This window comes from Lonchura striata, chromosome 6 (genome assembly GCF_046129695.1).
Source record: "Lonchura striata isolate bLonStr1 chromosome 6, bLonStr1.mat, whole genome shotgun sequence".
NCBI classification, from domain to species: Eukaryota; Metazoa; Chordata; class Aves; order Passeriformes; family Estrildidae; genus Lonchura; species Lonchura striata.
In genome coordinates, this window is record NC_134608.1 from 51,484,135 (window position 1) to 51,500,856 (window position 16,722).

At 39.8% G+C, this 16,722-nt stretch overlaps 1 protein-coding gene across 4 annotated transcripts in view; it reads right to left on the minus strand.

Moving 5' to 3' along the window:
* Window positions 1-16,722, minus strand: part of DENND5A (DENN domain containing 5A) — a 63,419-nt gene that overhangs the window by 34,947 nt on the left and 11,750 nt on the right. For 2 of the 4 annotated variants that reach the window (XM_021529483.2, XM_021529481.3), the window contains exons 2-5: window positions 10,136-10,207; window positions 9,423-9,532; window positions 8,265-8,925; window positions 1,581-1,768 (exon numbers count right to left, since the gene is read on the minus strand). In XM_021529483.2, coding sequence (XP_021385158.1) covers window positions 1,581-1,768; window positions 8,265-8,925; window positions 9,423-9,532; window positions 10,136-10,207 — 1,031 coding nt within the window. The remainder of the gene's footprint in view (window positions 1-1,580; window positions 1,769-8,264; window positions 8,926-9,422; window positions 9,533-10,135; window positions 10,208-16,722) is intronic. The other 2 variants (XM_021529484.2, XM_021529482.3) reach the window with 1 other exon arrangement.

A 16,722-nucleotide genomic window follows, 5' to 3' on the forward strand; every position in this document is an offset into this window, starting at 1 on the left:
AAAATATTTACCTTTGAAATAAATGGAATGTTTATTTGAAATTAAAATATGTTTATTTAGTGATTTTAAAATGAGGAAGCTCTTTACAAAAGGAGAAGAGTCTTTTAGAAGCTTGTGGTAACTGTGAAAACATCAATGGTGCATATTAATATGCATATCCACACATGCATTTTATTTCATCAGCTATTCTCTCTAAAAAGTGAACTAACCATATTAATTAGGCCTGTCAGTACAGCCAAAATTCTGAAAAAATAGTAAACCAAAGCGATAGACAGTTGTTTTCATGGCAAGAACATACTCTGTTATTAATTATGCCAGTGGAAAATAAAAAAAAGAAAGAGAGCAAGACAATGAAGAAATCAAGAGATTAAACACTTTAGTTTTCATAGGAAAAAAATACAGTTGGAAAAAAAAAGTTTTACTTTGAACTTGCCAGGAAAAACAAATGAAAACTACCAGCATATGGATTTGAGAAAAAGAGCAATGTTGGCATGGAGACCAGACTGGAGGTTCACAAAAATATCTTGTCTTTAATTTCACACAGCTTTTTTAAAAAGGAAGGTTTTTTTGTGTCAAGCTATGCTGCAGCACTGCCTGATAATGAAAACAAAAACCACCACAAAACCTTGTGCCTGCCACGCTTCTGCTTTCCCAGAAATGCAAATGGTAGTAGAAGAAAACCCACAGTCAGAGAAAAAGGCAGAGAATCCTACCAGGGCCTGTAAGTAGGGTGTTTCCCATGATTTACACAGTTCCTCCCCTGAAAAGTTACACCTATAAGTAAGCAGGGGTCAGACATTTCCTCTGCTGCCTGGAGTGGTGCCTTGATCCTCCCAACCAGCTCTTAAACTCTCTTGGCACATCCCTACAAGGAGTGTTTGTGAAGTGAGCAGGGGGATCAAATAAATAAAAGTAAGAACAACCTCTAAGCAGCCTGAAGGCAGTCCCAGCTCCATGGATGAGTTGCAGAACCTGAGCAGAGCATTTCCTTCTCCCTGACACAGGGGCTGCTGCTCCCAGGGCTCTTCAGCACGACCCCAACAAGCAGGAGTTGCTCAGGCACACGCTGACATTTTGCTGCACACTGAAGCAGGCATTCTAGGAGAAAATCTGAACTGGTTTTGTGCACACGCCTCCAGGCTGGGTCCATGCAAGCCAACCCCAAGAGAGAAATGCAGGGCAGGGAAACCCAGCCAGGAACCAGCACGGTACTGATGCCACTTGAGCTCTTCTCACTCACCACCCACAACCTTTTGGCCACAGCTGGGGAATTCACACTGCACTTCCTAGCACAGCAAGGCTAATTTTTCCAGCACAAAAATGTTCTTTCTGCAACCCCAATACATCAGTTCCTGTAAAATTACAGTTGAATTCTATCAGAGCATACAATTTCAAAAGCAGGGCTTTATCTATTTCACCAGATTTTTGTCAGCATCTCCAGGAAAAAAAGACCTATCCCAAATCAGAGCCAGCAAGAACATAACAATGGCTGGTACAGTTAGCACTTGTGTTTTGGATCATTTCTCACTTCCCTCATAGTCATGGACAGTATTTAATCAATCAAGGCAAGCTCCTCTCACCTCTTGAGGAAGTTCCAGTTTAGACCTATCATCCAGTCCATTAGAGTGCAAGCCCATGAGGTAAGGGACAGGAGCATCTAGAAAATGAAGGAGGGATGCTGGAAGGATAGGAACATACACATGCTGCCACTGAAATGGAAACATTAGTGCTGTGATGGTCTCTGCCACTGTCATCAGCCTCTGATAATCTGAAAAAGATCAAGAAAATTAATTTTTTTTTCACAAATACTTTTAAGTAAATGAATTTAAATTAAAGAAATTAGAAGTTGCTTGAAAACAGAAACCACAAAACCCAGTGCTGAGTGGCATCATAATGAAAACCCAGACCTGCACACCCAGCACATTTTGCTGAAACAACAAAGAGAGCTCAACCCAAAGTAGGTCATTCTACAAGTCATATGGAAATGAGCAAACTAAGCCTTAATGCATGCTAAGTCACTTTCTGCTACCTATACCAGGGTCACCAGGAACACCAGTTTGAACACAGATGCAATACTGTAATCAGCTAAGAAATACATCAGAAATAATTTATTTTCTCTGTGCTCGGGGCTTTCTATGGAAGCCTTGGATGAAACCCAAGGCATCTGGTATCTCTCAGATAAACATTTTTTCAAAGAGTGTTTAAATGTCTATAAAGCACGCTGTATAGCAGCCAACCCAACAGTGTGACTGAAATAACTATGCAGAAAATGCAAAGGATCAGCTTTGTTTAGCCTTTGCAATGCACGACCAAAGCCTCAGTTCAATGCAAAAACAACTCATGCCCTCCAAGAACTTAGGAGTACTGTTAAATCTACCTGTGCAACACACTAAGAGATTTTTTTATGTAGCACTGGTGGCTAGAGCAGTTCACACTTCTGGGCAAACATTGCACCCTCCTCATCTGTAACTACAGAGTCATCTCTAAGGGTTTTTGAAATCCCATAAAGAGGGAGGCAGCACCAGATGTGTGTTCCAATACAGCTGCTGAAACATCCCAGCTGCCTTCCAGCTGCCAGGCTGGAAAGGGTATAAAACACTCCCACAACTAGGGCAATTCCTCCCTTCTGTCAGGCTATAAATATAGCACAAACTGGAGACACAGGATGCCTTTTGATACTGCAACAACATCCAATTCCAGTCAGGAAAGGGGAGGGAATACAAGGAAGAGAAAGTCAGTAACCTTTATATGTGTGTGTAGTATTAAGGTGTGGGGTATGCATGTCTTCTCTCACAGAACTACAGACAGTATGAAACTGAATGGGCAGGCTCAGGTGCTGAGGTTTCTGAAGCTGTTGCACACTGTCACAGAGGGCAGATGAAAACTGTAAGAATAACTTTTGTTCTAAACACTCTGGAGAAGAATTTAGCTTAACTGTGGCTCAGCCCAAGTTGATGGTTTTGATTCTATCTTTTAGCCAGCCTCCACTCAAGACTTCAGACAGTAGAAAAAAAAAAAAAAAGGCCAAGTAATTAAGTTCCTGGCATTCATGATTAATTTTGTCTGGGGACAACATTGTAGAGTTTGGGGTCTGCAAAGAGCCACACAACCTAAGAGGAATTCAGCACAGGTTTTGCTAACATCACCCATAATTCTGCAACTTAGGCTTTTGATTTTTAATCTTCATATCAAGCTGTGCTGGTGGAAAAGTTTATTGCATGGAACCCATCACTGCCTCACAGCAGACCTGCCACGAAGGACCCTTCAACCAGAACAGATGAGAACAGCTTAAATAGGTTAAAGTTTTTGCCAAAAGCTTATTTGGACTGAAATACCAATGAACATCACAGCAACACTCCCCTACTCTGCCTGGACACCAGCTTCTGCCTACGTAGCTACGTACGGGTTTGCAGCTTTAATCACAGCCTGACTGCAAGGAAGTGATGAATTAATGATAAGCTTTGGGAAGAAGAGGATTCTATCCCATACCCTATTTTCTTCAGTTTTTAAAGGACCTTTAAATGTAGCCATAGATACACAAACATTGCAGCTGGTTTGTATTCAGCTTGTTTATCTGGAAGTACAAGTCTTAAAATAGAAAGTGTTTTCCCACTACACAAAACCCCCTGTCTGATCCTGCAGGATAATTTAAATACAACTTCTCCCTCTGTCATTAAGCTAACTTTAGTATCAGCCTTCCAAATTAATTACAAACTAACATCAATAGGTCAGAATTGCTATCCACTGGGCAGGTATCTCCTGCCACAGAGCTATCTGCAAAAGCAGCTCTCTGATCCTGGATATCCACATGGCTTAAGCCATTCCCAAAGATTTAGCCTGGCAAGCTGCAGCCTGCAAGTAACAGTGACTGCATTCTGCTATTTGCAAAAGGCAAGGACAAAGACAAGAACATAAAAACAAACAAAAGTAACTCCTATGTTTTCATAAGTTATACCTACCCAGAGAGGGTATGGAGGGAGTTTTGGGTTTAAAGAAGCAAGCAGCAGAGTTCTTGTACCAAAGAATTACAGAAGATTTAAAAATAACAACAACAAAAAGATTAAAAGAGTGAAGAACTGTTTTCAGTAGTGCTGTTGCTCTTGTCCCTGAAATCAGAATGTGCTTTTTCTGGTGTCAATGACACGATCTTTTGGCCTTTTATTGTACACAAGCACTGTTAGGGAAATAATGACATATGACTAGGGCACTGTTAGATAGGAAAGTGCTTAACTGATCACTGTGCAAGAAAAATAAAATCCACTAATTTTTTAATATAGCCACTTAAGAACACAGAAAAATCATGATTTTTTTTATTCTAACCAACTGCTGTAAATAAAATACATTATCTCTTAAAGTGTGTATGAGAAGTTACACAACAGTATTTATCTGTAGAAGACAAAAAAAAAAAATTGAGAGATTCTGTGCCTGGAAAAAGAGGAAGAGGATGGAAAGATGCTGGCAGCTCTAAGAACCATAATTCCACCTACCTATTTTCACATTCTACCAGAGAAAAGTCTGTCAAGTGCCTACAGAAATCCTCTGACTCAGCCAAATTTAAAACAATTACACAAACACATTTTGGAACGTCTTTTCCTTTTAATCTTCCTACTTTATGGATCACAATGAAATACTGTTGTATTTGTCAAGTAACTCACAAGCCACTTCAAAAAGCCCTGTAGCTGCAGTAAGAACCAGCTGTGGTTAGCAGAAGCAGTGGGGTGCAGTATCTCCTGTTCAGTGTCTGACAGGGGGATTCAAGCAGCAAGGTTCCTAAATCACTGGAGGCATAACGAGAAAGGGTCCTATGTAAGAGATCAGAGCTAGGCAGCACGGAGTAATACTGCAAAGACATTAAACTCATACTTCAAATCTACAGAATGAACGTAATTTTAAACAAGTGAAACAAAGATGGGGAGGTGTGATTCAAAGGCAGAGCAGAAAAAGACCCCTTATTTGTACTGTAACATGGCAGCTGCCACCCAAAAAATAAAACTGTCCTAGATCACAATCTGTGGCAGCAGTGCATTTCATTTCTCCTTTTTTTGTTTCTAGCTGTTTAGAAAAATTACCTCCAAGCAGATTTCACAGCTGTCTTAACTCAGCACACACTTCTGAGAAGAGCTCTAGGTGCTCTGAGATAAGGAATGAGTCTATTTCACAGTTACAAGACCAACATGAATTGCAGGAATGCAAACCAGCTCCCACAGAATATCTGGCAAGGGCACTTCCCACAGGCCTCCAGCACCACTGACTCTTTCCAGAGTTCCTGAGCACTGGCTCAGCACAAGCAGCATCCTCAAATCCCTCCCTCTCTTACAAGCCTCTGACATTTTTCCAAATGGCAGACAGGTCTCTCACCAGGACAATCAAATTGAGGCATTCATTCCCTTCACTTGGCTTACAGCGATCCAAAATACACAAGGCTGTGCCAACATAGTGGGACAAAAGAAGAATTTCCAGAAGCATCAAGTAAGAAATATGTCAAAGGAATCTTAAACCAAAACACTTTCACTGCCAAATGAAGTTACTCCTACTCCAAGGACTGACTGAAACTTGAAACACTAAAATAATTTGTGTCAAAAAGGATTGCACTTGGCAACAAATTCATCGAGACATATAAACATGAAAAGGTTTGGGTTGGAAGGGACCTCAAAATCATCTAGTTCCACCAGACCTCCAAGAAGTTTGGGGTTTGGTTTTTATTTTGGTGGTCTTTTGTTATTTTATGTGTGTTTGGTTTTGGGGCATTTTTTCAAGTAAATCTTACAAATCTGCTGATCCTGACATGTACTGTTCTAAATCTAAATCCACCCAACTATACCATAATCTCACCTGACCTAGGAAAACAAGAAATTATCTCAGTCACCTCAGCTGTCATGGGTCTGAGCATCAAGAAATTCAACAAACTCAAAGGATATTTTAAAACTGAGAATTTATATTCTGAAGGACCACCTAGACCTCACACTGGTGTGCATGCAAGAACATGAAAAGCCTTTACAAAAGTAAAGCAATTCCTGATTCCACTTAGAACTGAGTGGACAATCACCTGTATCTCCATTCAATATTTCCTGTTTTACAAACAGATGTTACTCAACCATACTGAAGAAAGAGCAGAATATATTAGGAGCATAATCCAGTTGAAAAGAATAACAGAGCCAAAAAAACCAAAAACAACAACAAAAAACCAAAACAAAAAACCAGAGGGATTAAATCCCTCAAAAAGCCCTTAAGAGAAGCTAAGTTTAAAAAAAATTGCCTACTATTGCTGAGGAGGCAGTTCTGCAGCCAGTTCACCAAACTTGAGGGTCAAAAGACAGCAAACGAGTAACTAAAATTTTTTCTACTGAAAGAAGACTTTTCAACCAAAACCTAAAGCGAGAACTTGACAGAGAGACAAAACACCTCCATAAAATGTACAACACAGCCCATCTCGGCCAAAGCTTGGAGTGAGGCAGGAAACAGTGGACAGAAGCTGTCCTAACTGATCCCTCATCCCTCTGAACTCCAAGTGTCTAAGCCTGAAAACAGAAACTCACAGTGTTCCAAGGCTATTTAAGGCTTCTTTAATTAGCCACTGATCAGACCTGGAAAGGGCCCAAGACAGAAAGCTGAACCTATTAAATGGTCTTGGAAAGAGAAGCCAGAATACAGCAGAAGTGAGGTGGGGTCCAGCCTGGAAAAACAGAGCACTCACAAGGTGATGGCCTGGAAGGAGCTCCAGAAGCACTGCTCCCACATGGTGATGCACACATGGAGCTTCCAACCCACCACAGGAATCTGAGACACCTCTCCAGGCCAACACCACCACACCCTTCTTCAGATGGAAGTGCTGAAGTTTGAATCCTCCACTGGTGGGACACAGGTATCCACAGAAACTTTCCTTAAATCTCAAACAGACCAATGCCTAATCCATTTCAGGGGAAAACGTAAAAGAAGCTTATCTGCTAGACAAATATTTCTAAATTTGCTATGAACAATAAGAAGAGCAATTTGTTTTCTTAAATCCATGACAGTAACCACTATAGAGTTCAGTAAGTCTTTTTGACTGCATCTGAATTACTGTGCAGTTCAGTGTCTATACAACGACAACACCCTGCTGCCATTACAGACTTTTAACCACTCTAATTGTACATACAAATCCATCCTTGCTCTAATCTATGCATAGATCTTAACACACAACAAAAAATCTGTATTTCATGCTTGAAGAAGGTTGCTGATAAATGTAGGTAATATTTTGTAACTAGTAACCATTTGTGTTCTTTCTACCTATGTCAGTTACAGGACATAGTTAGAAAGAACACAAATGGTAACACAAATGGCAACTCAAGGGAAGTAAACACTGAAAACAAATTTCAACAACACCATGGACTCTTGTCCTGAATTTGTCTTGGGGTCTTTTAGGCTTCCTAACCATTACTACAAATTAGTGTTCAAAATGCAGGCTGTCTGTTTAAGGCACACCATTCTGAATGGATGAGTCTGGACTGTTAGTCAGCTTGGGTCAAAAAAATAAAAAAAGAAATTATCTTTTGGCATAATTCCACACACTCTGCATTAGAGCAACAGGATGTGGAGAAAGAAGGCCAGTATCCACAAATTTCAACACAGAAAATAGATACCACTCCCACACTACTCACTAATTGATAAACATTCTATTTCAGCTCAGTTGCTGCCTATGCTCTTCAAAGCAAGCTTTAACTATGTTCCTTCAGAGCTATAACAGGTCTTAATGGAGATTTGGGATTTGAGTTCAGTCAAAACTTTTTTCAGGTACTTCTCTTTCAAAGAAACAACTGAAATGTGAATTTGGGTACTCCAAGAAAAAATTGTATTTGCATGATTAACTCTTTTTCAGAGCCAGATGCATATATAATTAACTGTGTATCTTTTCAAAATGCATGGCTTAGTCTGCAGAGATAGCAGGGAATTCAGCTGAGCAGCTAGACAGGAACATGAAAAAGGCAAACTGCTCTATCCAGCAGCACAGTTCCAAAGCCAACAATAAAGGGGCCAGCCAAACCACAAATAGAGGAGATTATGTGAAAACCCAGTTTTAAGTTTAGGTGTCTAACAGCAGGAGCTAATGCAAGACTCTCCTTTTCTTTACCTGAAGACCTGCACACAGATCAGCCAGACTGCAATATCATGTTCATGCCACTTTAATGCAGCTATTCTGCTGTTTGTGGTGTTTTTAGCATTCAAGACACAATAAGACCTTGTGCCAGTACAACTACAAGATAAGAAAACAAAACCCAAGTACTCACGCTGTGAATAAAGCAGTATCTGAAACTCCAAAAGGGCACAGGTAAAAAGTTGAACCACATTTTCTACTCCAAGCAATTCAAAAACTTCTTTAACAGGAAAATCAAACAATGGTAGTTCATTGGTGCTTGGCCTCTGGCAGATAATTGGTCCATAAACACCTGAAAATTTCAATGACCTTCCTGCTGGAGGAAGAGGAACCTCATAGAGAATATTGTAGATGTAGCTTTCTAAAGGTAGTGGCGGTGGCTGAGGTGAAGTCACTGCTTGGTGAAGTTGTTCTAGAACTTTCTTACAAGCTTTCATGAAAGACATTGGGGTAATCAGACAAATGCACTTTGAGACATAGAGTGTGTCTCTGCTGATGTCATAGGAGTTAAATCGCTGTAGCTTTGAGACAGAGGTGCCATTGCAGTCCCCAGCACTGCTGCAGCTCTCCTTGTCATTGGTGGGTGGAGTATGAAGGATGTCATATTCAGCATTGTGCATATGATACAACGTCTGCATTGCACTGCAGATCTGTTTGCTAGTGACTTCCTCAAAAAATGTGAGAGAAAATCCAAATGTCCGCGAGCCATCTTCACGAGTAATAATAAAGGAGTGGAATTGAGGTTCTCTGGAATCTGCTTGTGTCTTGAAAGCAAGCCCTTTAGGCATACACAGCTACAAAAAAGGGAAAGGGGAGACAATATCCATTAAAAAATGCTTTTCTCTCCCCTGTCTGCAGCAGGGGGGAGAAGCATTGGTGAAAATGGGATTAAAATCCACAGACTGCATTGCATTTCACCTTAAATTCTATTAAGTGCTACATTTCTGTACAGTGATATGGGTCTAAATCAGAAAAACAAAAGGAATGTATCAAAAGGGCTGCATGCAATTTCCATTGAAACTTATTACTATTTTGTTACCAGTCTCATATTTTTTATTAATAAAATAATAAAATTCAAACCCACATAAATGGAAGTATTTTTCTGGTCACCAAGACCAGAAACCTGACAGAGAAAACTACTATATTTTATCTGAATTAAGACACACCACGTTCTATTAAATGGAAAAATCACACACAAAAAAAAGATCCATTAATTGCAGACTAATTTATTTCTCTACTAATTCTCTAGAATGTAACAAAAAACCCCCAAAAGTCATGAAGTGATACTGACCATTCCCACTGCATCCTGGTCAAAAGGGTTCCATTCAACATTCTCAGGATAGCGAGCAAGAACTTTGGATTTAAATGTGCGTCTTAACGGAGTCTGTTCAAAGTTTTCCCCTACAGATGAAAGAAAAATACAGAAGTAAAATTTCATTCCCTTTTTAAGCACAAGCAAGGCCAAAAATCAGGACATCAGCAGGCAGACGCAAGGGTAAGTGAATTAAGGACACATTCCTTTTAAGAGAAACAGAAAATGCAAGACAGTTCGTTAGCATTATAGTCAGACTGCAGATATTAGCAAGGATTAGCTTTGTAACATTTCTGTGTCGCTAAGTATCTGTGCTTTTCCTTAAGTGTGGCAATCTTGAGACTGTGGTCATAACAGCAATTCTCTAAGCCACTCCTCAGATATTTCAGATTCTCATTAAAACGCAGCAAAAGCTTCAGTTTCAGTGCAATGTTGTTACTGAAGAAAAGCACAAATAGACAAAATGAAAAGATGATGCAACTTTTAGACAGAGATACAAGTGACATCATGAGCTCTCTTAATTTCATTTTCAAGACTCAGGAAAAAAGATAACCACCATCTCTTGCAAGAAGTTAGCTGTGAAGGAAGAGTCTAGAAGGTTAGAAGATCAAGAACCACATAAAGGTCCATGAAGATAGAGTATCAGATGAACAAAGTGCTTTTTTTATTTTTCCCCACACTTTTTCCTTTACCTTCTGTTGCACTTGAAATGAAACGGCTGCCACCATCTCGGGTTTTAGAGGCCTGAATATACTGGCATAAAGCTATATAACAAATAAAAACAACACTGCATTATACATTTCATACTGTTGACTGTGATCACTGCTAACACATATCAGCAAAAAACATACAAATATCCAGAATTAGCATGCATGACAGTCTCCTCCCCTAATATGATCTTTCTGCATATACAACTTATAGGAATTTCTCATTTTATGTACATATTTCTAGAAGGAGACAATCAGTATTTAAGCGAAGCTCACTGTTCCTGTACACACAGAATACTGATGCAGTAGAAATAAGCTGCTTGTGAAATTGAAGTTTCACATTTTAACTAGAAAATATTCCCAAAGAGCAGATGATGCAACTGACTCCAAGGACAAGACCACTTGAAGGCCTTTAGAACTATATGAATTTAAGTGACATGGTCCATCTTTCCACAGCTGCTATCCATACACTAGATTGGCTCAAAGTCTTGTGTAGAAGCTCCTAAATTTCCTCCAGAGCAATGACAGCTCATTGTGATAGCACAGAACTTTCTGCAGTGAATATCCTGAGTGTGAGCAGTTGCTTTAAAAAAGCAAAAACGTACAATTGCGTATCTTAAAATAAGCTTAGCTATATTACTAGAATGCAATTAGCTAAATGAGCATGCAGCTGTTGACAGCTGCACTAACAATCAGGCACAATTGCATGAAATCATATGCTTTAAATAAATGGAACTGTTTCAGCAACACCTGCAAAACAGAAAACACACTCCAACTCCTCTCTTGTTTTCTTACATGCAGCAATTACACAGCAATAGAAATTGATTTCAGAATTGGTTGGGTTTGTTTTGCATGTCTAGAGTAATATTTAAAGTTCAATTTCAAAGCCAAGTTAGAATCTTTATTTGGCACAACACTGACTTCCACTAAGTAGCCATAGACAGAGATGGTTACAGCACTGTCTCAGCACAATACAGAACCTAACAAACACATCACACCAAACCAAACAGAATTTCCAGTGAATGCTTAACAAGTCCTTTGACAGCTGAGAAGCCTGGTAACTGTGGATTTTCTTTAACCAAGTCTTAAATATTATCTCAGGGAACTTATCCTGAATCAGGACCTAGGACAGGTCTCCCAATACCCAAAATATTCACATCTATTTTGCAAATTCTCTGGGCTTTAGCACCGAAATAGAAGGAGGCATTGCTTCTATTATTTGTCTGAAAAATCAACAGCTCAACTAATTTTCACACAGAACCACACAACTACATTGTTTATTAATCTGTTCAACCATATAGTTCAATAATATCATTGTTCAGAAAGAAAAAAAATGTGTATTTGGGAAAATCTGAAACATAGAAAGATGAGTAGTTAGGAATACGTAGACAGATGAATAGTTAGGAATAACCAGGACACAACGTCATTGAAATATAACCATCTTATGAAAGAGTAGGGCCAAAGACAGAAAAAATAACAGCATTTGCACAGCTAAAACAACCATAAGAGCTGAAAACAAACATTTAAAGAAACTTTCAATCTCCCAGAAAGAAAAATGGACATAATGCCACATCTCTACTGACACAAACATCCACTCAAGTGAAGTCAGTCCTCTGTAAAAAGCTTTTAAAAGTATGTCAGGAGATTTAACACACCTACTGTTTTCTATATTTACATCTGTGCAGATGATGTAATGTCAACTTTTAGATAATTGAGGAAAAACCTCAGACATGTACTAAGCCATTTTGTTCCTTGGATGTTTTTTTTTTCATCTTCCACACACGTAGAGGAGAGAAAATACATGAAGGCCAAATTTTCTCCTGAACTAGGAAACCACACAGCACAATCACTGAGTTCACCTATGTGCAAGGCTATACATTTTAAAACTAAAAAGAAAAATAAGAAAAATCTGGGATTTGAAGACCTTTTCATTTAGAGTATTAACACTGCAAAATACATGATGCTGCTGGTTCCTTGTGATTAAAAAAAAACCCAAACCCTAACAAACACTGAATGGATGTTTACCTATTTAAAGAAGCCTTGCACCATCTCCTCCCAAGAGACATTCTCGCCAACACACTCTTAAATTTTTTAGAGCTGGAGTCTGTCTGTAATTTAATGAAAGGATTAAAATTGATTTCTGGAAACCACTGAGTCCTGATTCAGACAGAAACATAAGGCAACCCTCACAGGCCTTGCTGCCATCCATCAAGGCACTCAGCTGTTGCACAGACACTGCTGCTGCCAGAGTGCCCCAGCAGCACCCTTCTCTCCTCTCCACGCTGCCCTGCCGGAATGCTGGCTGCCAGCTCTGCAGGGTGCTCCTTTCCCTTCCACAGCAGCACAGTCTCCTATCCCCAGCTAGCTCTTTGGGGAGAGCCTTCATGCTTGGAATACCACAAACTACTGGACCGTGCTGGCTCCCAAAGACACCGATTCAAACAAGGCAGGGAATGTCAAGGGACAGCTCGTCGACATTGGAAATTCAGCCCAGGTGATCTCTGTGAGTCCAGGACACTGGACACTCTATTGTCCTGCCATTACAAGTACAGGTAACCTGAGCACCAGCATTTACCTTGCCTGGACTCCCCCTTCTCTCCTCTCCAGTGACTGTCACTAGACAGCCATCAGCAATGGGGAGGGGGGAAATCCATAAACAACACTTACTTGCATCCAGAGGCAAAAAGCAATTAACCCTGAATTTCTAAATTTATGATCAGCTGCAAACAGAGAAAGCCTGTTACAGCAAAACACCAACTGCAGCACATCTCCAGCAGCAAAAAAATCCCCTCAAGGTTTCAAGATCTGTCTCTGTATTAAAAGGATATTCTGAGTTGGAAGAGACCTCCAAGGATCATTGAGTCCAACTCCTACGTAAATGGCCATACAGGGATCAAACAACAGCCTTCATCATGCTCTAACCAACTGAGCTAATCTTGGTTAGTTGATTTATTCAGAAATAATTGAAATGGTTTTAATAAGAACAGTGAAGAGAAATTTTAGCAAATGCAAGAGACCAACCCACCAGCAGAAATGGACAGTTGTATTCTACAACTAAGAAAATGAAGGCATAAGAGGAAATAAACTGATGAAAATACGATGTATCCCATAAGATGAGATAGAGAGCAAGTCCCCACACCTATCAAAGAACTGTTATCTTCATATCCTGCTTTTTACATGGTTTCTCTCCCTTAGCAGAAGTAATGGCTAGAAAGTAATTTCCTTATCCAAGTTACCGTAAAGAGGTCTTAAGAAATTATTTATACATAAGTAATTTCTTTCTTTTATACACATTCCATGCAAAATAAAAACTTTGGGGTTTTTTAATGGCACAGTATTGCCTGCTGAGGACTAAAGAGGTCTTTCAAACACCATTGATGTTCCTCACATACACATTTACCACTGAGGTGTTTGATATATCAGAGGAAAAGCTCTACAAAAATCAAGATGCAAAATGTCACATACACTGCAAAGTTGCAACTACCTTGGACTTAAATCAGACTCAATGATCAAACACTACAACTATAAGATTATTTGTCAAGAAACGCCAAACGACACATAAAAATTGTAAATACCCAGAAATACTTCAGGAAATTTCAGGCCTACATCAAACCTTCAAAACAGTAAGAATCCCATTGTAATTTGCAATATAAATAGTATCATGAAAGCACAGAGAAATATCATTTAACCAAGCACAGTACATATCCACAAGCACCAGTTTAGTGCAGCCCTGGTACTGCACCCAGCAGGGGAATGACAGTGAAACAGAGCATCTCAGAATTTCTTTGTCACTGGAAAAAAAAACACTCCCTGCAGCATCCCACTCAAAATAGGATCAGTGAAACAACATGGATTAAAAATAAACAAATAGAGAATAAAGAAAGGGTTAACAAAGATTAACATTTCATTAATCCAGTTCAGCCACACAAACGGCTTAATTAGCTCATGGTGCTCTCCCAAAACAGGGGGGAAGTAAAAAGTGAACCGCAGACACAGAGGCTGTGAAACTGGTGAGCTGAAGAAAACATGGACTAGAGTTTCAATGCCTGCTAACTCCTGAAACCAGCCCTCCTCCTGAGGCCCAGCTCACTACCTGCTGCCTCCTGCCATGCATGCCAGGTAATTGATTTTTCAACACCAGCAACCATCACCCAGCTCTGGTAATGCCCTTTGCTTCCTCTGCCATTTTTCACACTTTATCAACCCTCCCCATTAAACATGATAGATCCTTGCCGTCCTGGAGATGGCTGAGCACCTGTCTGCCCATGGGTGGTGGTGAATGAATTCCTGTTTTGCTTTGCTTTATCTATTAAGCTATTTTTATCCCGACCTGCAAGTTTCCCCGCTTTTACACTTCTGATTCTCTCACCTATTCCACAGGAGGGGAGAGGCTGTGTGGAGCTGGGTTAAACCACACCTCGTGTTGTTTAAGACGACATGCATGAAAGACTTAAGTTATCAGCTTGCTGATCAAAAGGGAAGTCACCAGTTAGACACAGGCTCTGAGGAAGTCACCTTGGCTGAGGGATGTCCAGGACTGGAGGCTTGGTCTGGCTCCTCCTGGGCAGGCAGAGCTCAGCTGAGAGCAGTCTCAGACCACAGTGGGGGACACTTGACACCTATTGGGTTAAAGCCCACATCAGAGGCAGGTAATTCTCCAACACCTCTCTCTCACATCTTTTCAGTAAGCTGCACCTGATGGACTGAGTTGTGTGCATAAAGCAAACTACAAACCTGCTCAGGAAGACCCAGCTGGAAGACCCAGCTCAAACCAGCCCCTTTTCAAAGCGGCATGGCAGCTCACAACACTGCTCTAACAGCCACCCAATACCATTTGCAATATATGGAACCATGATGGGCTTTCAGTTCTAACTTCATTTACACCATCTGAAATTATGCTGACCTACGTAGCTGTAAATTGGACTTTGTAATTACCAGCACATTACAGCAGCTAATGTATGCACTGCAAGTATCCTACGCTGAACGAACAAGTACACCTCATTTTATCAGTGCCTTCCTGAGTCACCCAACACTGCACGTGAGCCACATCACCACAGAGATTTGTAGGGTATGCTGGAAACCCCCCTGGATCTCATTTTTATGCTGCTTTCCCCTCTTACCTGTGTTACTTCTCTTGCTGCTCCACCTGTGAGCAGTGGACAGCAGTGTCGGATGAGAATTAGGACTTACAAACTCATGGAGTTTCCAACCTATGCAGGACAGCATTGCTTTGGAAGTCTCATGCATCAACCTGCATGAAGCTATCCATATCAATGGATATGACTTTTTGATTATAACAAGGAAAGAAAAACTAAAATTCAATTCAAAACCTGTAAATGCCATCTACCAAGATTTCCTCAGCTTTGAGTGGGAATAAAAAGAATGAACTCTGAAGGTCTAATTTTAGATCTTTCCTGATTTACCCAGAGAGAAATATGATTCACTCTTTTCTGTATTCCTCTTCAGGAAAAGAAAGGGGGGGAAAAAGGGTCTTCCCAATACAGTAATAAGAAAACTGGTTAGGTTATACAACTTGCAGATTCACCTACTTATGACCTTGCATAGATGTAATGTTTTCACATGCATTGCTTACAAATTTCTAATGCAAATTTTCCAAGAACACTTGTATATAATTCTAACAATTCATATTTCCCTGCTGACAAATTTCCCTAGTTTGCTTCTTTGTAAGACTGTTTTTAACCCTGGATTTTTTGTCTTCAATGTCTCAATCGCTCTTCTCTGTAAATCCTGCACTGCCATGAAAAGTTTCCATTTACATAATAGAACAGTGGCTTAAGTTGCCCTTAAAGAGAAAGGGAAAACCTGTTTTAAAAAAAGGATACTTTGCAAACAAAGCCTTTTTTAAACTGAGTCGTGGCCTTTTGAACATGTTGTCAATTTATTATTTGGTTTTAATATTTAGAAAGTGACTGCAACTCTAAAAATTATGCAAGAGTAAGAACTGCACAGGAACTTCTCACTTCTCCCTGTGTCTCAGCTAGAAAAAAAACTCTTTGAGCAGCTACCTCAGATGTAGACCAGCTCAGTTTTCACCCTATGACAATAGAGAGCAAGTCAGAAGAGGTTACCCTAGTTACCAGAAAAAGTGCCCCAAAACAAACTAAATGGTGGTGGCAAGACTGATTTTAAGGCATCATTAATACTGCCACCTTTGTTCACCGAGTCCACTCATCTGCTCAAAATAATTACAGAAGAAAGGTCCAGAAAGCCTGACTGGTTCTGATTAAGTGGTTTGCTGCTTCCACCCAGCCAGACAGCTTCTTTCTTTAAATTTCTGTAATAAAGCCTGCTATTAATTCAATTCATTCTGTCTTGGTGTACATTTATTGTATACATGACATCTTCAAATAAAAAATTCTTAGATAGCATGCAATTAAAGCATTAACTTTATATTTTCCACATAAAGACACTTACTGGAATCTTTTAGCATACAGAGGCTCTATCAATTTCTGCTGTCACTAAAATTAATGTCTTGAACTAAATATAAAACAGCTTCAACATGAAACAGCCATATTGCTGCAATTAACAAATGAGTAAGAACAATGAGAATT